Raw genomic sequence first — 23,941 nt, 5'->3', positions numbered from 1 at the left:
CTGATGACAACAAGTCCTTTATGGCGACGAGTCCGCGTGAAGGGGATACTTGTCGGGCAACTGTTAAAGGGAGTTTTCGAATAGGCGTCTTGTAAGTTAGGAGCCCCAAAGCTCATTGCATACACTTGCTTTTGGTGAAGCGGGAGCTAAAAGTTTTTGGATTAAGATCTGCGTGGCTTTGGACACTTCCAGTATTCTAGGTCACTTTAGTATAAGCCGAGAGCCGCTGAAGTTTAGCAACAGTGTCCCAAACGCAGTTTTGCATTAGGGATGATATTTTTCGTATTTAGCGGGAGCCCCACAGACTGCTCTGAAAGCCTTTCATCAAACAAACATGATGTCACCAACTGGAGAGACGGCTTGCGGTCAATGCAGAGGGACCTAGAGTATTGAAAGAAACGCAGACCCTATTTTAAAACTGCTTAGCTCCTGCTTGACCCAAAGCGAGGTCACGCAATAAGCTTTAGTGCCCCTGTTTGAAAGCACTGTAATAACATCAACAATGCTTCTTGTAAACTTTTTGCCCTCGCAGAGTCCGAAACCGCATCCGCGGCCTTCCTGGACGAGTGCTGTTCGCTGGCAAGAAGGTCAGACCGGTTTCAACGGAGCTGCAGGGCGCGAGCTGTCATAGTGCGGCTCTACATCAGCGGACAGAAGGGCAAGCTGTGTGCCGATGTCTACTTGAGTTGCTGCTCCTTACCCTTCGGTGGCGTCGAAATTGTCTTCTCCAGCCCTCTTAGCCCCCTACCCAACAGAGGTGAGAATAGCTGCAGCAGCAAAAGGCAGTCTCCGTCTTTACGATTGCTGCGAAAAAGCGACACCCTTTACACAAACGGGCGTTGAACAAGCATTGTTGTATGGTATTGTTTGGTAGTATTAGTCTAAGTACTATATTGCATAATTGGTGCATAATTAATTCATCATTCTTGCTGTATGCCACGTGCGAAGAGAGCTCGAGGCTTCTCAAGTGGTAAGATTCTTCTCGAGCCCTCCCATTCCGCAACACATAAACTTGTGGAGTAAACAAAGTTTGATTTGGCTTGGTTTGATTTGAGCAGGCATGAACTGACATGGACTTTTCTGCGTTTGCTCAAGGTGACTCGATGGCAAAATACATTTTTTTCTTTGACACCCCCCTTAATCTTTTCAGTAAAAACTTTCTATTCCAGCAGCTTTTTAGAACTCGATACGTGCATTTACTTTAAATGTAAACAATTACCGTAAAATGGGGTTACTTTGTGACAAATTTCGTACGTTTTCATTCACTCGCTGAACAATTATCCACATAAACGCGAATGAATAGTGGCATAACGTTGCTAAAACCTCCCCTCACACGACGGTATGTTCTACAAATCCGCATCTTTAACACAAACGGCTATATTTAGGATAAAAGTTGTCACAAAGTTGCCCCGTCGTGTGGGGCAACTTTGTGACAACGTTGTTTTTGGCTGAATATGATAGGGAAAAAAAGGTCTGGCACGAAGTTACCCCATCAAACGTTTATTTGCGTTATCTACAACTGGTTTCTGCTCTGGAAACGTTACATTGTATTACAAATTGTTCATACGTGTCCAACCTCAATCAAGATCTTTTACCTCAAAGATGCCTCGCTTGCCTACCGGCCTAGGGGATTCAATCGTGTACAAAATTTCTTCTTTTGAGTACAAAATAGCGTCTTCGCGGTCCGGCCATCTCCAATTCTTTTTGGTCCTGTCCATAGTGCTGACGATGTACCCCTCAGGTTTGACTTCCGTCACTCTTCCAGGGAAAACTTGTCCTTCGAAGTTAACTACGACAAAGTCATCCTTCTGGAAAGTGCTTTCTCCGGAACCCGTACAGCGGACCTTTGGGACGTTGCTAGTATTTGAAATCGCGGAAGTGCTAGAAGTGTCTGTGTCCGATAGGTTATCAAGACTTCCGGAGAGTATCTCGGAATCACTTGTATCTTCTTCTGACCACCTTTTGTTGTCGCCGTACTGACCATCTGAGGACGATTCGCTGTCACTGCTTTCTTCTGCGCTGTCGTCCTCAAGAGAAGACCTCTTCCTAGGTCGTCTAGCTCTGATACCGGAGGAAGAGCTGCCCTTCTTTCCAGTTGTCGGTTTTCCCGTTCTGCTGGTAACTTTGTGACAGTTGGCGTGTCACAAAGTTACCCCGCGAAGTATCAACATTTCAGTTTTCTTTCTATAACCTTAAACAAACATGACGTGAATAAATTTTGATTACAGTTTATTTTAGCCTACATATTAACAATCAGAAGTGCATACCTGTTATCGTTGTTTTTCTCGTGCGGACGGGTCGAGAACACAAAGTTTACGGTGCTTCAACAATGCGCGCTAAAACACCATTAACCACGTGGGCGTCTAGAGTGGCTCCAGAGCGCGAGAACTTTCGCCGGCTGCCGCTAGGTGGCACAGCATGTCAGGCGAGCTTGTTGAGTGGCTCATAGCTTTTCGGCGGCGCCTGGTTGTGGCGCGAGATATAAAATAAAGAAAACCGAGCGCGTGTCACAAAGTAACCCCTGCAGTCACAAAGTAACCCCATTTTACGGTATAGGAGGTGCTTTGGGGACCATTAAACTAATAAGTAGGAGTTCAGTATGTAAAAATCTGCATAATGGACAGGTTTTGACATACTTTCAAAAAAGCTATATTACCGTATAATTAGTATTGGTATTATATGTGTTCGTGCAGGTAGGCCTTTTTTCTCGCTGGCTGCTGACACCCCAGATGACTTTGAGATTGACGGTCGAATAGGCCAAAAGCCGAAATTAAGGCCTGCACTGGGTCTACAGCCGAATTTTGACGAGGAAGACGAGTATGATGAGGCGCACGATCTGCCTCCAGACTCTGTGATCCGTAACGATTTCCGGGAAACATGGATTTTCGATGAACGAGTCATCGGGTACGTCTGTGTTCTCTGTTTGCTCTGTTATACGACACATTCGAGGCGATCAGAAGTCCTTCAGCCTCAGGTGTCGCTGTCACCATCATTTTTGCAAGCAGACTTGTCTGTGCTGCCTTGTGCATGATTAGTACGGACTATAAATCAAAGGCTAGCCCGAAAGACATGAGACCGACCACAAGAACATCATATTTACCCCATCATTGTCATTGATGCATTTGCATTTATTCACAGATTAGCTGAAATCGGCGGTATTTATTGTTACTAATACCAGAGTCCTTCAAATCATTGAAGGACTCGGCTAATACTAACAGTGAAAACAAAACATGGGTATTTTGATGAATTATAAACATTCAAACATGTTTAAGGTTCACTGGGAAAACTTTTACTAAAGATTCAAGGCTATTTAGTGAACTTACTGTACAGAGGAGGGTGCTTTCGCAGTCAAATGGCCATGGGCTTTCTCCAAACGTCCGTCGCACTTTAAGAAGTGTCTTTAAAGTTTTATATGCTGCTCTGAGGTGGGACAGCCATTATCGCCAGAACAAAAGCCTCCGTGATCAAGAAGGGCTTTGTGACTTTTCTGCTAGGAGAAGGGTGCAGGTCCTGTGTCATTGTGAAGAAAGCAGATTGCTGCATTAAATAAAAAAAAACCAAGCTTGCTTGTTGAAACGTTGACTCCATCGACACCCCGTGTTGAAAGATTTTTTAACACTTCAAGCTTTCATCTCTTCTGAACTTCTGACATTTCAAAAGTACCTTAGGTTCCAAGAGTGTAATAACATTGCAGGTACATTAAATCAATGAGGACGGTGGCAATAATGTCCCAACAACCTCGAAGGGCTTGTTTCTAGAAAAAAAAACACCCTTTGAAAGAAAATTTTTGTTTAGTGGTCTGTGTACCATTGGCGAAATTCAAATCGCCCCCTCTATGAAGGGTCTCGTGACATACCGTTTGACTGACTACACGGCGCTGCAGAACCGCGCAGCATGCTGGAATAATCCGGCAAAAAAAAAAATCTTTTTGCTAGCAGCGTTGTTCTCAATGGTAACCTCAAGTTTTTATTCTTCTGTGAAGCAAACTGAAATTCTTAAGTTGCATTTTATTACTTCTTGTAATGCACTGCAGTGGTTTTTTTATATATCATGGGTTTACAGTGCTCGTGATTAATCTACTACGTCATAGTGATGGCATACCAGAATATTCCACAGGTGATGCAGATCAAGTCCTACATTTCGCCTTAACTTTTTGACTACTAAAGCCCTTCTTTGTGCATAATATTGGTGCTTTAAACCTACTCAATCATTGATCTTTCACTTCAACATGAAATGTTAATTGCCTTCAGTGTCCTTTTATTTAGGTAACTTGTGACAAAACACACATAAATTCAAAGCATGAAATTGTCTGGGATACATAGTATCACGTTCGTGTATATAGAAGGCAATAAAATAAAGGGGTCATAAAACGATCGTTTTACAATGACAATGCGGCACCATCGGCAGCCACATGCGCTAACTATATCATTGACCCGAGTGGACCTGTATAGGTGCTTTGCCTATCGAGGAACGTGGAATTGTACGGCATATCGAGCTCGCGCAAGAGGCGCTCATCAGCGTCTGCCATACGCAATCCTCATCCCACAAGAACGCTGCTTAATATGACGTAAGAGTTCCAGTTAGTGCCGACTGCGTATGGAAAATAAACTGATCGGTGTCCCAATCCAATGCCCAGTCGCACGCGCTCGTAAGCATAGAATTTTCTAATATACACTAGAGGGAAGTCTGGCGCTGATGTTTATGGGAGCTGCAATGCACGGTGCTTCAGAGAGCATGGGAATGATGGGTAGTACACACATTTGTCTAATCGTCGTACTTCTGGCCTGCTTTTGGCTCCGTGTGTGTTCATGTGGCTTGAAGCTGTTTTCTCACAAAACAAAAATCAGCAAATGTTCAGCGGTTGCGCTTCACCACCTTATTTTTTTAAACTTAGCTTTCCAAATCGAGTCACGAAGTTCAAAATGGTTGAATTTTTCTTTCAAAACAAAACTGAAACACAGCAATAAACGAAGCCGCAAGTACGATTCGCCACCCGCAAGTATGAAGACTAGGCAAATGTGTGTACTACCCATCATTCCCATGGTCGCTGAACAATCGCAGCGACAGAGTCCCCTCCAATTAATTTTAGGAAACTCTATGCTCGCAAGTACCGAAGAGTTGTGTTTTCCTCGATAGGCGAAGCATTACTTATGAGGGCGTCACCTAGTTAGTGCGTGTGGACGCCGGTGGTTTTGCATTGTCGCTTTAAGGAGAGCGTTTCACGACCCCTATAATACAGAACTATTTATTCATTAATGAATGTGCTATAAAAATGCACTTATTATATCAATTTTCGAGATCACCATTCATTAGGAAGTTTATCTTTGATTTATTCATTAATGAATGTGCTATAAAAATGCACTTGATATATCAATTTTCGAGATCACCATTCATTAAGAAGTTTACCTTTGTGCAGTGGCAATAGCAGCAGCAGCAGCAGCAGCAGGGTTAGTAACAGCAGTAGTAGTAGCACAAGATTTTTAGGAACAATAGATTGTTTGGAAAATTGTACAGGAAAGATAAAAATCACTTTCGTTGCAAGGGCAAGGTTATGAATGCAATAAGAACAAATTGCAATGTTATGCGAAGTGTTTTACGAAATGAGAACTGTATGTTTCCTCATGTAAGCATTTTAGTGTAAACCATCAATTCTGTTATGTTTACAGAGTTTGTGTGCAAACAGTTTAAGGTGGGAGGAAACCTTCCGATGCTAATGCCCTTTGTGCTCTCTCTCCTAAGTCTAGTAAGAAAAAACAAGTCTAGCAGGTAACTCTTTGGAATACGGTCTCAAATAACTCTAAAAATTCTGACGTAATCGAATGCAGCCGATCCAGAGTGAAAAGCTGTTTTCATGTAGTCTATCATCGTTGCACGAAGCAGAGATAGAACAGCATGTAAGGAAGGCCATACGACCCAATCGCTGATGTCTGCCGAGATAGCGTGCGCCCCAGCACTCACGACCACTCGCCCTCAACCGGCAATTCTACATGCTAGTTCTCCCGACGAAAGGCGGGCGAGGCGTTTCCATGCTGCTTGAGGGACAATGCATGGGAAGTACTGCACGCTGGGCGATGCTATCGCATGCGCCCTCTGTGCGAAGGCCATTACTAGCTCATTTCATCTGCTACAGTCGTGTTCATCACCACTGCTCACGCGTTTTAACTCGCGGGTAAAAAAATCGCACATTGATGCTAATAATTTAGTATTTATACGCAACATGACTGTGGCGGTGAAAACCCATCTGTAGTGTGCATATATCTGCTTTCACAAAAACAAGTGAGGTTGTGATGTTATTGGGGCAGGACCGCTCCAGAAAGAATCAGACAGCACGCCAGTGCACAAACACACGTCCAACTTCTATTGTACCCTTCACACATGGACAATTCACACATTACGAAGTTCCTAACAAAAACACGCGGCTAAACTAAATGAATAAGTAGAACGTTCGGCCTACAGTTCAGGTCGTCGGGGTAGTAGCCTGGGCCGTCGTTGATGCCCCGTCGGCACCATTCAGTGGCGAAGTCGACGTTGTGCGGCGTCGTCACCTGCAGTGACGAGGTCGTGAGACGCAGGGTCCGTCGTCACCTGCAGTGACGAGGTCGTGAGACGCAGGGTCGCCGCGTCGAACTCCAGTGGCTCAGCGCCACTGTCGACGAACTGGAGCCGACGACATACGTGTTCCGGCGGCAGGGAGTTGTGCCCTTGAGCACCTGCAGTCCGGCTCGGAAACCCACGCCAGCCCTCCTGGAACAGCGGCGCAAGGGCAGGTCCAGGCACCCGGCGCCAGCTCTCTACGACCAGCGGGACAAGGACAGGTTCAGGAACCTGGCGCCAGCTCTCCTAGGCCGGTCGTCTAGCGGAGGCTGAGCTGTCCACTCGGCTGGTACGAGTGTCGCGACGTGGCCTGGGTCGTACCTATGGGCCAGACGCCCAACGAGGTAGTCCTGCCTCGAACGACGTACCTCGCGCACTGCCGAAGGCACGGGTCACGCACCCTCGAGACCGCGCCTCACGAGCTGTCGTCTTCCTCGTAGGCACCGCACGGCACATACACGCACACATCACATCCTCTTCGCCACCGCACGGCACACTATTGTCGGTTTTTTAGTTTCTGTTTCGCGTCCGCGCAGCACATATTATGACATCACCCCCTTTTCCGAGAAAGTTGTTTGCAACTATTCTACTACAAGGGCGCGGGGCGAACGAATGGTCACTGCACTGCACGGTCACTGCACGGTCCCTGCACTGCACTGCATTGCCTTAGGGGTCGCATGTACATAGTAGCAGAATGTTCACAGAAGGCTGCTTACAGTTCGGTTGGAAAACTACCGTACAAGTAGGGTTGCTATGTCGCAACTAGGAGTCAACTATTCACGACTGAGGGCTAGTAGTATTTTTTGAGCATGTTGATATGAAAAATCTTGTTTTTCCCAAACACATCGATGACGTAGTCGACATCATTTTTCCGTTCGATGACTTGGAACGGCCCTTTCCACTGCATTAACAGCTTGTTGGAGTCAGTCGGGAGCAGAATTAAAACCTTGTTGCCTGGGCATAATTTTCTAGGGCGACTTTTCCTGTCATAATAGGTTTTATGCTTCACACGAGCCTTCTCCAGCTGTTCATGGGCTATCTTGCAAGTCTCCTCTAGGCGATTGCGCAAATCAAAGACGTAGGTGTAAGTCGTCCGCGTTTCTGCGTCTAGCCCCTCATTTGTCCACAGTTCTCTCAGCACGGTTAGCGGTCCTCGGACGTGGCGGCCGTAAATGAGCTGAAACGGAGAGAACCCGAGGCTTGTCTGTGGAACTTCCCTATATGCAAAGAGTAGCGGAGCTAGGTGCCTGTCCCAAGATCGAGGTCTCTCTTGGCACATTCTCTTTAGCATTGTCTTCAGGGTGCCATTAAATTTCTCCACGAGACCGTTCGCCATCGCATGATATGGGGTTGTCTTTAGCATCTTCACGGAGAGAAGCCTGCTAACCTCGTTCATTAATTCTGAGGTAAAACTTTCCCCTTGGTCGGTGACGATTTCCTTTGGCAAGCCGATGCGGGAAAAAATCTCGATGAGTGCTTCCGCAATGTGAACTGCATCGATTGCGGGCAATGCTACAGCGTCAGGGTAGCGAGTCGCAAAATCGATAAGTGTCAGAACATATCGGTTCCCACGGTCCGATCTTGGTGAAAATGGGCCGATTAAATCAACCGCGACCCTTTCAAAAGGTGTCCGGATAAGAGGCATGTTGCCTAGTGGTGCGACTCCAACTTTTCCTTTAGGGGTAGTTCTCTGGCACTTGTCGCAAGACTTGACAAAGCGCTTTACGTCTCCGTTCAGGTCAGGCCAATAAAATTCTTCTAGGACACGATCAGTAGTTCTTTTGATGCCTTGGTGTCCCGCCATGATACTGCCATGAGCAATGTCCAGTATGCCTACCCGGAACGCTTTCGGAGTGACCAGCTGTTTAAACGTCCTGCCAGTGGCAAGGCGGTAGCGTCGATAAAGCAATCCTTTATCTTCGATGAAATCGTAACAGTGGCCCTTTCCCGATTTGAACTCTTTATTCACTTTAGCAAAGACAGCTTTGAGTGTCGGGTCATTTCGCTGTTCCTCGACGAGTTGGGCTCTGGTAACGTCAGGTAAGAGCGTTGTTGACACGTACAAAGGCCTGATATTTTCTTGACCTTGTTGATTGGCTTTGGTTTTTGCCACGCTTGAAGAAGCAGATCTTGAGGTGACAGGTGACTTGGTCGGGTGTGCTTGCGCAGGTAACTCATCCACCTGGGTATGAGTCGCCTGCTTCCAGTCAGAATCTGGATCGTATGGTCCTCTGACGCCTGGAAGATTTCCCAGCACAAGGTCATAGAGGGGTTGATCCATACAAGCTACTTTCAGCATCCCTGTGAAGTACGGCGTGTTGACTTGTACAATAGCTTCCGGGAGATGGCTAGTTGACCTGTCTAGGAGAACGACACTGATTTTCTTGCCTGTCAGGCACACATCAGGAACGAACTCCCGTCGGACGATTGCCGTGTTGCATCCCGTATCGCGTAAGACTCGAACCTCTCTTCCTAGCAGCAGACCTTCGACCACTGGCATCCCGTCGGCCAGGAAACGTATTGTACCCTGCACGTTCTTGTCGTCGTGGTGACTTGAGCAAGGAATCTTCCCTCCTGGACGCTTGGCTGTTTTTCTAGCACCGGCCCGGGCAGAGTCAGGTTCGCTAAATGCGCACGAAGAACTCGGTTTGTTGTCCCCATGCTGGTTTCGGCAAGTTTCTGTGACATGTCCCGTTTTACCGCACAACTTGCATTTCAGCATCTGCTTAGGTGGATTGCGGCAGTCAGGAGCCAAATGTCCGAAACGATGACACAGGATACACTTGAGTTGCGGTTTCCGCGACGCTTCGGTAGGCTTTCCACTGGACTCTTTCGCGGGGTCAGGACCTTTTCCTATATTAGTCAAATTCTGCGCCTCAAGGAAGCGATCCGTCAAATTAGCGAGTTCATCTAGTGACTTGCACTCTCGCTCTTTTAAGAAAACAACCAGCTTTGGATGGCAACAACGCAAGAATTGCTCAGAGATTACGTGATCCCTTAGACCTTCATAGGTTTGGGATACGTTTGCCATGTCTATCCAATGGTCGAAATAACTGGTAATTCTTGCTGCTAACTGTCGTCCAGTTTCACCATCTGCTGCTCGTGCTTTCCGAAACTTATCTTGGTAGCTTTGAGCCGTAAACTGAAATCTCTGCAGTAGAGCTTTCTTTACTTTTTGGTAGTCCAGCGAATCAGCGGCAGTCATTCGGCCTATCACGGTTAACGCGTCACCCGTTAGGCACATGCTAACAGCGAGACCCCATTTTTCTTGCGGCCAATCCTGTCCTGTGGCTACGCGCTCGAATCGCTGCAGATACGCGTGCAGATCATCGCGTTTCTCGTCAAATACAGGCAGTAACTTCTGCGGATTGAGGGGTGAGGAGGTGCTGGGCGCAGTCAAAGCGCCATTAGCTGCTGCAGGCATATTCTGAGCTTCTTCCTGAAGCTTTAGCTTAAGCTGCAGAATTTCACGCTGCCTCTCGTCCGCTTCTTTGGCTGCCTCTCGCTCTGCAGCTCTCTCATCCCTTAGCTTAGCCTGTTGGGCCTCAATCCACTTGTTTAGCTCTGCACCCGAGAACCCTAGTTGGAGCCCTATAGCGGCAAGTTTTTCCAAGTCCATAGTGCAGTCTGAACGTGTGTCTGCCTCGAGCGAAACTGTCTTCTTTCACTGGTTTAATGAGCGGATCCTGGCAGGCTCGCCAGTTTGTGATGTTATTGGGGCAGGACCGCTCCAGAAAGAATCAGACAGCACGCCAGTGCACAAACACACGTCCAACTTCTATTGTACCCTTCACACATGGACAATCCACACATTACGAAGTTCCTAACAAAAACACGCGGCTAAACTAAATGAATAAGTAGAACGTTCGGCCTACAGTTCAGGTCGTCGGGGTAGTAGCCTGGGCCGTCGTTGATGCCCCGTCGGCACCATTCAGTGGCGAAGTCGACGTTGTGCGGCGTCGTCACCTGCAGTGACGAGGTCGTGAGACGCAGGGTCCGTCGTCACCTGCAGTGACGAGGTCGTGAGACGCAGGGTCGCCGCGTCGAACTCCAGTGGCTCAGCGCCACTGTCGACGAACTGAAGCCGACGACATACGTGTTCCGGCGGCAGGGAGTTGTGCCCTTGAGCACCTGCAGTCCGGCTCGGAAACCCACGCCAGCCCTCCTGGAACAGCGGCGCAAGGGCAGGTCCAGGCACCCGGCGCCAGCTCTCCACGACCAGCGGGACAAGGACAGGTTCAGGAACCTGGCGCCAGCTCTCCTAGACCGGTCGTCTAGCGGAGGCTGAGCTGTCCACTCGGCTGGTACGAGTGTCGCGACGTGGCCTGGGTCGTACCTATGGGCCAGACGCCCAACGAGGTAGTCCTGCCTCGAACGACGTACCTCGCGCACTGCCGAAGGCACGGGTCACGCACCCTCGAGACCGCGCCTCACGAGCTGTCGTCTTCCTCGTAGGCACCGCACGGCACATACACGCACACATCACATCCTCTTCGCCACCGCACGGCACACTATTGTCGGTTTTTTAGTTTCTGTTTTGCGTCCGCGCAGCACATATTATGACAGAGGTGTACCCTCTTGCCACTTTACAATGCTATCTGCAAGGTATTATTTCCTTCTATCAAATGTTCGCCTGCTTGTTTGAGTGCAACAGTAGCCCCCCCTCGCCCTTTTTTTTGCAGGCTGGATGGCGTGGCAGATATTGCAACGAGCCTACCACACAGTATCACCACGTGGTCGGTGCAGGCAGTGAGCGTGGCACCATCAGGTGGAGTGTGTATTCCCCAACCTCGGGAAGTACGCGCTTTCCAGCTGTTCTTCCTACAGGTAGTGCTGCCTTACAGTGTGGTGCGCAAGGAGCAGATCGAAGTGCTCGCCACAGTCTACAACTACGTAAACGAAACAATCAGGGCAAGTGCTTCACGTCACTTTATTGATTTTACATGGCTTGATTCCTGATAGAAACAGCATAATATAACAGTAGGAAGTGCTTCTGAGCATTTGGCCGACCTAAGAGCTTTCAAGGCAAAAGCCTGAGATGCTTCCTAGTTGCCAAAAAGTGACAGTCAGTATTAACACGAGTGATGTAAAAGTCATCCTAATGTGATGACTATACACTATGAAATCACCATGTCACTGTGATGTCATATGACTATATGACACGTGATGGCGTGATATAAAATAGTGGCTTGGCCGAAAGCGCCTCCGAGATTGGCCCGTGCGTGGGACAATCCTTGAGGCACTGCGAAACCTCGTTGTGTGTGGGAAGCTCTCGGGGTAGGAAAGGGGATCAAGAGGATCGGCTAAGAAGAAAAGATATCTTTCGCATTCGAGTTGTCTCAGGCAAGCCGACAAGCGATCGCGTGGCTCTTGTTACATGTGCCCACCCACTTTCAATGCATATAGAAATTATACCTTCTACTTCCATCTCAGCGCTATTATGGAATTTAGGTGCATGCTAGAGAACCCCAGCTGTTCCAAATTTCTGGAGCCCTACACTACGACGTCTCTCATAATCATATCATGGTTTTGGGACACAAAACCCCAACAATTATAATATAATGTTAGTACTGCAAAATTCAAAGATCAAGCGCTTATTCTTTCTTTCTAACTGCTGGTCGCCACTTAAATGCCTGCCATTTGCAGTCCAGCTGAATTGTACTGAAGCAAGGCATGGGAGCAGGCTAATTAGTATTCCATGTCTTGAATAGCTGAAGCACAAATAAAGGGTAACTACGGACTTCTCGTAGTCCATGGTCACCCTTTATTTGCGCTTCAGCTGTTTAAGACAGCTGAATTAGTGTCGGCACTCACTCTAGTTTAGCACGTAAATTACGTTTGCGTGATGTCAATTTCACCAAGAATACCAGTGCACTTGGACTCTTAGGTTTGCTGGTTGGTTCACGAGCATTATGGCATAAAAATTAAAAAATACGAGACAATGAAACACGGACACAGTGCTGTATTTTGCGTGTTTCATTGTCCCGTATGTTGCGTTGTTATACCATAACAGATGCACTTACTTCTTTCGAGCAGTGCAACGTTTACGTCTACGGCCTGGAAGGAGTCTGCACGGGCACTCAAGAAGGCGAACGCTCCGAAAGGCGAGCTGTTTCAGTGAGCGCAAGCTCTGCGTCGAGCCTCACCTTTCCCGTGGTACCGCTCAGAGAAGGTCTCTTCACTATCAAGGTACACGCGCACTGCAACCAGAGCAGTGGCCACAGCCCCGGCACGCATGACATCGTGGAGAAGAAACTTCACGTGGTGGTAAGAGCTACAGTATATCGTCGTCATCATTAGCCTAACTACGCCCACTGCGGGGCAGAGGCTCCTTACACGTTTCGCAAGTCAACCCGGTTCACTGCTTCTGACGGTCATTTTATTCTCTCAAGTGCTTAGGCTTATTCGATCCTATCAACTTTATGCCTCCCTCTCACGTGCTCGCCTTCGCTTGTTCCCTTCGAAAAATAATCCAATTCGTGGATAGTTCATGAAAATTGGCATACATTTGTTAACAAAGACTATACTGCAGGACTCATATAGCCAGGATGATTCCTGGCTGCTTGTCTCACTTGTGTTAATTTTTGATGATGCGCACAAGAGATCTGGTTCCTATAATTTCAGTGCTCTCAACAATTGGAAACAAAAATGTATTAGATTAAACTTCACGGAAATGATACCTTACCATTAATGTGTAAATTAACAAGCGTTTCTTTATGGGCATAATTTTGACTGGGGCCTCCAAGAGTAGGTATAGCGTACAACCGGACCTCAGGACTCAACAGCTCATGCACTTGTGTATACTGACATGCTTGCCCCGCCGCGCTGGTAGGCTGCTGACCCAAAGGTGGCGGGATCAAATCCTGGCTGCGGCGGCTGCATTTCCGATGGAGGTGGAAATGTTGTAAGCCCGTGTTCTCAGATATGGGTGCACATTAAAGAACCCCAGGTGGTCGAAATTTCCGGAGCCCTCCATTAAGGCGTCTCTCATAATCATATGGTAGTTTCGGGACGTTACACCTCACAAATAAATCCATCAATTATGCTGACATGCTAATAAATAGAGCATATATAGTCTGTAATAGTCTGTGTAAACAGCACCTTTTCTTTCTTTTTCTACAGCCAGAAGGAGTGCCGGTGGAGAAGATCGTCGCCGTTCCTATTGATCCGGACAGTGCTCGCAGAAGGGCGACACAGAGATCTACGACGGATGTGTACGACGGTGTGTGAATTCTACGCCCACATTCAGAGCGAGACGAAAAGCTATTGTAGGATTTTTTTTTTTTTTTTGACAACAAAGCTGCTGTAACGCTGGTCACATGGCCTCGTGGTGTGATGACAGTGAGGCTCAGTGGGAAGGGGGCAAGGCTGCACCGTAGAGCGAGACACCTGGTGGAAAGGAAAAAGACAGTACCTTGCCGAAAGAGTTGAAAGTGATGCTTGGTGGATATACGTAACAGATGGGAGGCGTGTCAAGAGGGTCAAGTATGAGGTTCAGCAGGAAGGACGAACCAGTGATAGGAGTGCATGTAGGGGCAAGGGTGAGGCTCGGCAGAAAGCGCCTCACAACCCAGCTATTGGATTGCTCGGCGGTAAGGACTAATCAATGAGAGGAGCACATATATGGACGAGGGTCAGGCTCAGCAGAAGGCGGGTCAGAACCCAGCTTTTTGAAGTAGGTAAGTGAGGGTCTTGGCGGAGTGTGATCGAGAGTGTTGATTCTTGCCGAGTTCACCTTTTCGAAACGACCAGGACTGCTCGTGCTTCCAAGCAGTGGCGTGCGCACGAGGTGGCAGAGGGAACATCCTCCCTCCCCAACCCTCTCATCCACTCATCAAAGGTTGAATCCCGTATGGTCTTCATACTTATGATTCTTAATACTTATGATTCGAAGGTTGCAGGTTAGGTTTCTGCTCACGGCAGGTTATCTTTTCAACCACTTTTCTTTCTTCACATTTACATTGAAATTGGTCTAATAACTTACCCTTTACATTCCTTGGCATTACTATCTGTTAGATTTCATATATATACACACGGAAAATTTCAAGTGCAACTTGATGCAGTTTTGGGACATGAACCTTTTTACTTACAATGACCAATGTATTCTAGAAAGCATTTAGAATAAAAATAATGCGTCTTATGTATTAGAATATTTCAGACGGAATTATGTTCTCATTCTATGCTTTTGCAAGAGAGAGAATCTGTAAGTGTTTGGTGCTTCCAGTTTATTACGTTAAAAAAAGAAAAGGGCCCTTCGTGTGGACAGATTACGGAAGTGTTCCCAACATCTGCATTTGCTTGCTCCATGCTATTCTTCCCACTCAAAAAAGCATGAAGGCCTTTTCACACAAGATTACACAGAAATTATTCGGAATTTGTCTTGGGACATAATGTACCAAGTGTTTAGAAAAAAGTCTACATGTTTTGCTAAATAAAGAAAAGATTGCATACACATGAGTGGAAGAAAAGCGTATTAAAAAATCTAGCAATATAGGGCCACAATTACCGTTACATTCAGCGTACATTGTGTGTCCATTACCGCGATAATAATAGATTTCCCAAAATTTCAATATCATGCTGAACGTTATACCATGACTCGTTTTACTAATCGCCCCGCCACGGGTCTAGTAGTTAAGACACTCTGCTGCTGACTTGCACGTTGCGGTATCAAATCGCGGCTGCAGCGGCTGCATTTACGATGAAGGCGAAAATGCTGTTAACCCATGTGCTCATACTTGGGTAAACGTTAAGCCCCGCCGCGGTTGTCCAGTGGCTAAGGTACTCGGCTGCTGACCCGCAGGTCGCGGGATCGAATCCCGGCTATGGCGGCTGCATTTCCGATGGAGGCGGAAATGTTGTAGGCCCGTGTCCTCAGATTTGGGTGCACGTTAAAGAACCCCAGGTGGTCAAAATTTCCGGAGCCCTCCACTACGGCGTCTCTCATAATCATATGGTGGTTTTGGGACGTTAAACCCCACATATCAATCATTGGGTAAACGTTAAGGAACTCTAGGTGGGCAAAATTTCCGGAGCCCTCCACTATGGCATCTCTCATAATCATACGGTAGTTTTGGGATGACAAACTCCACATATTATGATTACTGTTGTTTTCCAAATCTTTGTAAACACTGCATCTTGCTATCAAATCTCTTGTGCAGATTCAGTAGATCCGGTCACCAATCACCAAACCATCTCAATTAATCTTATCCCACCATCTGACGCTGTGCCAGGCACAAGAAGCAGTTCGCTATCTTTGACAGGTGAGTATATTCAAAGCTTCATCCTGTTTTGTACCCAGCACTGTTTCAAACCTGCAAAGTGCACCTTGGCTAGTGAGTACTAGTACGGGCACACACGCATGCACACAATAAAGCTTTCCACTTCATAAACTACGACTGTTTATTTGCTGTTTTTGAACTGCTAGCACGTGGTTATATCACGTACAGTTATGTTAAACAAATAGCATTTGATTGTCAGGCCAGATCAAATGGCGCAGTCGCTAGGTTGAGTTGTCCACGTTTGATGCAATATAACTTGCCAGTAACTCATATACACTTTTTTACGCAAAATGGTAGGATCGTTTACAACATAAATCAAAATGATTGAAGTCAAAGCTGTCTTACAGTTGACTTAATATATGGCTTCGAAGATCATCAACTCGTAAACACCACTCTTGCTTTCGGGTGAATCGCTGATTTTTTATGACCTTGTCAACTAGGAAACCAACTGGGACCATCGGCCGTAGAGACACTAGATGTGATCGAGGTCCTCATGAGGAGGCCGACCGGAAGCAGCGAAGAGATTGATACGCTCATGGCGCAAACACTGCATGCTCTCGAATACCTCAGGCGCAAAAATATGAGTGATCCTGTCCTGGAGGAGAGAGGTCGTCGATACCTGAGAGATGGTGAGCTTGCATTCAGCTTTTATCAACATGTAAGTAACTTGAGATTTTCTGGGCTGTTCGGCCCGATTAGGAGAGGCATGTTCCTATACCTACATTGAGTAGAGAGAAGGGCACACTTTTATTCAACATGGAAAGCAAGCTCCTGAAAGTGATATAGCCAAATCTGGTGCCATAAAAGTTTTCACAAAGTCTCATCTCCTCATAAAAAAAACGTAAACACAAAAACAAAACTGATAAAATAAACAAATATTGAGGGATATCAGAGAAATGAAATTGCAACTCCACAAAATTTTTAATGGCATGAATCAAATTTTTCTCAAAGGCATCCAGTAATTGATATCCAAAATGTCTAAATTCGTGAAGGGAATATGATTCCTTAATAACCCGAGTAAAAAAGTATGCGGTACTTATGTCAGGTCGATGCAGGAGAAGACTTGTGCAATATATTTGCGTCCATTTTCTCATACAGGATATCAACAGCAACTCTATTTTTGGAACGAGACCGGCTTTTTCTCGGAGTCTGCGAACAGGACCTCAGAGAGCATTCGGTGAGCTCTGCAGTCTCTGTCTTTTCATCCTTTTAACAATAAAGAAACACTAAAGAGAAACATCAACTTTTCATAGTGAAAGGTTGATGCTTGAGAATGTCTAAGACGTCAAGCAATAAAAAATTTAGGGTAAATGTAAGATGTCATTTGTACCACCTGTGGCGCATTCTAGAGCTATGCCCAATGACACAGTATGGGCTAGCTCAGTGCTATTAATCATAACTACATCATCTTCCCATGACAAAGAACATTCCAGTGTATTAAAAGATCGTATAACATGCAGCTAGTGCATTTCTATTTGAATCGTGCAACAACGAAAAAATCTTGTTGATGTCACTCAGAATGACACAGGTTCTGAGCCCTCCACTACGGCATCTCTCATAATCATATAGTGATTTTGTAACGTCAAACCCCACATATCAATCAATTAATCAATGACACAAGTTCTGTTTTCAATGGGATTTGCTCCGTTAAAGCCCGTTGCTCCGTTGCCCCCAGCGCCAGCTACTGAGCTTGTGAAGAGACAGCATGGCTACGTCAGAAGACCATTCTCCCAGGCGCGCACTTTGGATTGCGCTAATGGTGTCCAGGTTATCAAACGTGACTTTCTTTAGAATAGGCATTTATTTGGCATGAGCAAGCATTACAATATTACAATATTAATGAAACACAATTTCAATAATCCACTCAACTTATTCTTTACCTTTTGTATACCTTTGAGGTATTACAATCACGTTATATTCTAAACTCTCCGTCAGATTTCGAGAGTTCTCTACCAGCATGATGATGTGGCCAGTTTCAACTGGGAACAAGAAACTATAAACAGCCTAAGCTTGAAAGTGGAGGGTTTTTTTTTTTTTCTGACAGAGAGAAAAGCAATGCATCCACATTCTCTGTGTTGTACGACTTGGCTTGTACCAAACATTAATGAGTGCACGAGTCAAAAGTTTATTCCATGATGACACACACACACAATTGTTGCACAGTGACGAGCCCACTACAAGCAGGCAGCCAAAACGGCAGTGGAGAGATGTGAGACAGTGCCATCACCAACCCATACTTGTAAACTTTCAGTCGCATTAACGCTCACACGTCAGAGTTTGCGCGTCAAACCTCCCACAAACAGGCTGTCTGAGCTTAGGAAGACCCAGACGTGTAAAACTAAGGCATCGATAGTGGGTGGCACAACAAGGAAGGGCTCCTCCCAAAATTAATTTGTTTTAGAATTCGCTCAAGACTGCAAACTGTCACCATAAAAATAAGCTCGCTATCTCACAGACATCAGCAAATGGGTCGCATACTCTTGTACCTGCTGCACTTTCACCACTTACTTCAGTAAATGTGAACTTTGACCACAAGGGCGTGGTAGCGAGCGCTGGCGCCGTCCTGTCTTGACTGACCTCAGCAGATAGCTCATGTGCCCTTTAACGAGCTACATATCTCCTATACCCTCTTTTATACCTTTGTATACTCTTATATACAAGAGTATACAAAAGTATATACACATGTATTCCTTACATGTGCTACCTCATACGTGCTCACACTGCTTACTTCAGCTACAGCGAACTTTGATAACAGGGGCACTAGCACATTCACTATCTCGACATAGACCAGGTATGCAAGGACCCGTACACCCTTGTACGGACTGTGCTATCAGCAGTTACTTTGATCATAACGGCGTAGTCGCGAGTGCACGCCATCTCGACAGGTGTCAGCATACGGATCCTACGCCCTCGTATGCGCTCTGCTTTCATCCCGTACTTCTCGTTTAAACAACGTACAACACAAAAAAACACTTCGCTTCCTGAAATATCGGTTTTCCTTACGCCATAGAGTTTTGCAGATTTGCGTGAGATCGAAACAGACAGCACAGAAAACACTCTGCTCTCTGAAACGGCCGTTTCCTTTACGACAGTGTTTCATAGATTTACCTGGGATTGCATCCGGAAGATTCTTCACTCTTATGACATCCCAATTTGTTACTGTCGCATTCATTGGTTTGTCCTCATGGTTTAACTGTGATATCAGTTTCAATATGACTGGTAAGAACAATTAATCTGACTAGCTCCCAATAAAAATCACTCTCTCATCAATAAATTTTGCCTCCTCTTCTTGTGATAACCACACGTGCAATTGCGAATCTGCCTGTTAAATATTAGGTTGTTTAAAATGTAAGTTTTCATCGAAATTTCACCGATATGAACTGTAGAAACTGGAAACAAAATCACGTGTATTACTAAGGCCCAAATGTCTCCCTTTTGAATCCGCAAGTGGTGTATGTGTTTGCTTTTTGGTGTACTATAGTATCATTTGTTCTTACTTGATTTTCTGCCACAACTAAAGACTGACGGCGCTTGTCGCGCGAACATTGTGCAAAGCGAGGCAGCACATCAGCATAAACGACTCTGTCGTCTCATCGGCCATCCAATGGTTGCAAAGACAAGAAAAGTTTATCATGTACCGTGGGTCTCACAATACTAGGCGAGAAGTGGTAAGTTAGCAGTTTTAACCACTTTGATGGGTTGTTTCTGAAGGTTTAATCCTTCAAACTTATGAACGTTTGGCTTGAGCTAATGCCTTAGGCACAGCAATACCGTGCAATAAAGCTTTGTTCAGTAGTGCACAAATAGGAAATGTATCGGGAAAGTGTTTTATACTTAAGAAAGACCGATGTTACTGAACTAAGAAAGCTTTAGGTTCTCCACTAGCTAATCAAGGTTAGCAAGATAATTTTAGCCTCTGGGATAATCCTGAGCACGATGGCAGGTAATATTTGTTTTTTAATACGAAGCATTTTTCAGTCGCACTTACTCACAAATCTGGCCTCGGCGTCGGCAACCTCACTGCGCATGCTCGTGTCTCGAGTCTCGTGACACATCCTCGTGCTATAGAGCTGTTCACTGGCCACCCCGTATATGTAGGCACTCGCATAGAGTTTCCTATAAATACACTCAGATGGAACTCTGGCACAAGTGTCTATGGAAGCTACAACGCACGGCGCTTGAACACACAGGAATGACGGGTAGTACATGGATTTGTCTAATACTTTTACTTCTGGGTTCGTTTGGGTTCGCGTGGCTTTGTCACGAAACAAAAATGAGCAAAAATTGCGTTTCACCTTCCTAATATTTTGGCTTACCATTTCAAATCGGGTCACGTAGCTCAAGGGGGTTCGTTCTTTCCTTCGAAACAAAACCGAAACACGGCAATAAACGAAGCCAAAAGTGCAGTTGGACGCTTGCAAGTACGAAGACTAGGCAAACCTGTCTAATACCAATCATTCCCATGCTCGCTGAATAATTGCAGTGCCAGAGTCACCTCCAGTTAATTTTAGGGAACTCTATGAGCAATGGATCGCTCATCAGTGTCCCACCACTTGTTGAAGAAAACGCTTCTCCTTCATTCAGTAAATAAAAATAACAGATGAAATAACAATTAAGTAGTCCTAAATCATACTCAATTACACAGCATTCACGCAATATCGCCCCCCCCCTCCACTGAGGCGCATTTGCTCGAGTTCCCCCCCTTGAAAAGATATGGGCAGCTTTCTTCATTGAAAAGCACACTGCTGCTATATATTTTTGTTTAGTTTAACAATGTTTTGCTGAAAATTGTAGTGAAAATTGAGTTGTTGCCCGAAACTTTGCTCTGAATTGGCTTAAGCCAGTCGCATTGCTGATTTTATACTGCATTGAGCCTGCCTAGCGGCCCAATTCTTTCCGTGTTGTATCTATGTGCTAAAGCTATGCGCCACTTACGGGATATCAGGGGCATTAGATTAATTGCATGCCCTGTTATGATCCCTTTTAATCTAAAGGATTGAATGTTGGTCTCAGTAACTTCTGCAAATTATAGTAATACGCACATTTCTAATGATTTATACTATGAAACAGTGATCTCTGATGATGTATTCTGATTCTTGCACGTCACTATGAAACTCGGGTCGTGATGCTCAATTCCTATTCTTACAGGAAATCATGGACGTATTTGTGGCCAACAGAGCATTGATTGTTGTCACTTTGATGGAATGCATGCCGTTCATCGAAGAAAAACTTCTCGCAGTAGAGATGGAGGTAAGTCTAGTTCCACTGTACGACGTGATTTCAGCTCTTGTTTTATTTTATGGGTGTCGTACCACCTACTTACTTTCTTGACTACAGTAACTTTTAAGCTGGATAATATACAGAAAGTTCAATATTTCACTATGACCTGCTCCAATACACACACTCTAGCCCCATGTTTATAAAATAAATGAGAAAATACGTGCCCAGAATTACAGAAACAATCTTGGCTCAAACTCTATAGCTTTTGCTTTCTGAATAAGACAGCACCAGTCTTTTATTACAATAAGATTCTTTTGTTTCACTCACAAAAGAAGAGAAAACTGGAGGGTGGTTTTGCCACACTGTATTATAACAAAAATGGCAACAAAATGAAATAGGAGGCACAAATGGCCCAATTTAGGCAAGCGTGGTCATTTATCGCGAAGAAACACAAGTTTTACGAGTGTAGTGTTCACAACGTTCTGCGAGAGACCAGTTTTTGTTGACTGGTATAGTCGGTCATTTTGCTACAAAATATCGTAATGTATATCACTCGTGAATGATAGCAAATAGGATAGAATGCACTGTACTTGGTTACAACTTAAGCAAAAAAAAAAACCTTGGCTTCGCTCACAAAACCATGGTGTGTCTGTCCTTCAGCTGTGAAAGGCAGTCATGTTAGCTGGTTTTTACTTGAGCCGTAAGTACTTTTTCTGTTATTGTGAATGTACCAAAAGCTATAGTTTCCTGGATATCACGTTAAGCATTAAAGTTGGCTAAACAGCCATTTCATAATCGCTGACTACATCAGCCAGGACGTTAAGGTTTACCACTCAAAACCAGCGACATAAACCCACGAAACACAAAAAAGCTAAAAAAAGTTCTTGTAAATGTCCAAAAAGGACAGTCCAAAAGTAAATAAGAAGTCTTGTTGAGATGGTATTTAGACTTAAGCAGCTTGAAAACCTCCTGTAGCTGTGCTAATGCCACATTATTATTTGACTAAAAATCTTCTAGCAAAAATTCTAAAAAACGTCTTTCTAGATTTTTTAAAGAGCCTTTGTAAACGTTTACTATGTTTATATTATTAGAAGCCTAGCAAACTTCTTGCCAAGATTCAAAAAAGACTTTTGCCAGTTATTTAAACACATTTATTTTTCATGCAAACCAGCTTTTTGAGAGTTTCCCGTGGTTAATTTGTTGCATGATGTCAGCGTTTTAGAATCGGTGCATTTAGCTGTTCACTGTTGAGAGTGTCAAGTAGGGACAGCAACATAATTTGGCATCAAATTATTGCTGGCACTATTCTAATCAGCAAAATTGGTGCCATAATTGTTGAAAGAATTAATTAGTAACTGCCATCTATCATTAGGATAATATGTTATGCTTGAAGACAAGACGGGCTTTTAAACGTCAACTCATTATTGTTTCTGGTGTTGCCTGGAATGCATCATACTGCATATCCAAAAGTAAATGCAAAATTTCAACAAATCTTATTGCATACTTATAACCTTTATTATACATAACAATGACTGCACACTTTGTCCCAAAATTTGCATGCTTTATATTAACTGTAATTATACAAAGCAATTGAGGGGCTGGCCAGATACTTTGTCCAGGAACCTGCACACATACAAAAGACACAAACTGCTCTCTTCGAGCAGGCTTCTATCAGTGCAACGAAATTCAGCAGGCCAGCTTAGCAAACACATTGACCCAGTAGCAAATATATGAAGGTAGAAAATTTGTTACAGCCAAAAAGCAGTCGTCGAACAATTGATTTTTTTTCTCACCAGGTGTACTTAAATTGAGGTATTTTAGAACCATGAGTAGTCGAAATTAATAGGTTTCACCACAAATCTGTGTTTAACAATCAAATTGTGGTTTTGGCAACACCCCGAATTCTAATTCCATCCCAAAATATTCGCACAAAAGATGCAGTGAAGTGAAAAACGCTACCGTATTCCAGAATGCCTTCTGTAAGTCATCATTAACAATGTTAAACATGGTTAGGTATCACTGTAATATATCACACATATTTAGGTATTGGCAAAGTTAGCTATGATTAAGTATGACAGTATAAAATCACTTGATTGTACTTATGGCATTAAAATTCGAGAAGACAATGAAATAAGGTTACAAATACATTAAAACAAAATATTTAGTCAGTATTACAATGAAAATAAAACCATTGATCGGCTACTGCCTTATTGCAATGTAAAAAGTTCAATTTTAAGTGACTAACTGCAGATTATGCAAAAATTAAACATGACATAAAACCTTAGAAAGAAGCACTGACACATTCAGAGATGTGCTTTGTGCTTGTAATAAAGTTCAGCCCTAAGAACAGAAATTGCCTTTGCAGATAAGTTATGTGTCCATGGGGACACAAAGCAAGACAATAATGCTGTCAGCTGCCCAATCAACTAAGAATACCGAAATTTTAGTGCCTATAGTAAATGGGTATGTTTGCATAGAGCAGTTTGTGGCAGTCGTGTTTATACACAACTTTTCCCACTTGGAAAAATTCTTTGAGCCTGCCTATGCTCTGAGATATTCTACTCGGAAGTTTATTGTGCTTTTTATGATTACGCATGCAAAGCAGTTAGGATCAGCAAAACATTACTCTCTGGTGGAACGAGCAGGCGGTGCTTGCTATTACCAGCCGGCAGTAATAAGGTAACTATTATAATGCTTGTCTATGGCTTCGACCCATGGTCAGATTATATGTGGCACCTCAGCAAGTAGTAGCTGTGTGCTAGTGCTCACTGTCCTGCATGCATAATGATACTAGCCTCAACTAAACTTTCCAGCAGTACATCTGAGCACAGTCATGCCAGAATTTATTG

General features: G+C 44.7%; 1 protein-coding gene across 3 annotated transcripts in view; it reads left to right on the top strand.

Annotated features, from left to right (window-relative positions):
* LOC119164934 (complement C3) overlaps positions 1 to 23,941 on the top strand; it is an 84,532-nt gene that overhangs the window by 28,619 nt on the left and 31,972 nt on the right. For all 3 annotated transcript variants that reach the window (XM_075873349.1, XM_075873350.1, XM_075873351.1), the window contains 10 exons: positions 533 to 757; positions 2,694 to 2,904; positions 11,277 to 11,505; positions 12,631 to 12,861; positions 13,717 to 13,816; positions 15,753 to 15,854; positions 16,313 to 16,501; positions 16,971 to 17,049; positions 19,393 to 19,540; positions 21,021 to 21,122. In XM_075873349.1, coding sequence (XP_075729464.1) covers positions 533 to 757; positions 2,694 to 2,904; positions 11,277 to 11,505; positions 12,631 to 12,861; positions 13,717 to 13,816; positions 15,753 to 15,854; positions 16,313 to 16,501; positions 16,971 to 17,049; positions 19,393 to 19,540; positions 21,021 to 21,122 — 1,616 coding nt within the window. The remainder of the gene's footprint in view (positions 1 to 532; positions 758 to 2,693; positions 2,905 to 11,276; positions 11,506 to 12,630; positions 12,862 to 13,716; positions 13,817 to 15,752; positions 15,855 to 16,312; positions 16,502 to 16,970; positions 17,050 to 19,392; positions 19,541 to 21,020; positions 21,123 to 23,941) is intronic.

The sequence above is a fragment of the Rhipicephalus microplus genome, chromosome 9, assembly GCF_043290135.1.
Source record: "Rhipicephalus microplus isolate Deutch F79 chromosome 9, USDA_Rmic, whole genome shotgun sequence".
In the NCBI taxonomy this organism is placed as follows: domain Eukaryota; kingdom Metazoa; phylum Arthropoda; class Arachnida; order Ixodida; family Ixodidae; genus Rhipicephalus; species Rhipicephalus microplus.
The sequence above is the reverse complement of the archived record's forward strand: the minus strand, read 5'-3'. Positions and strand labels throughout refer to the sequence as shown.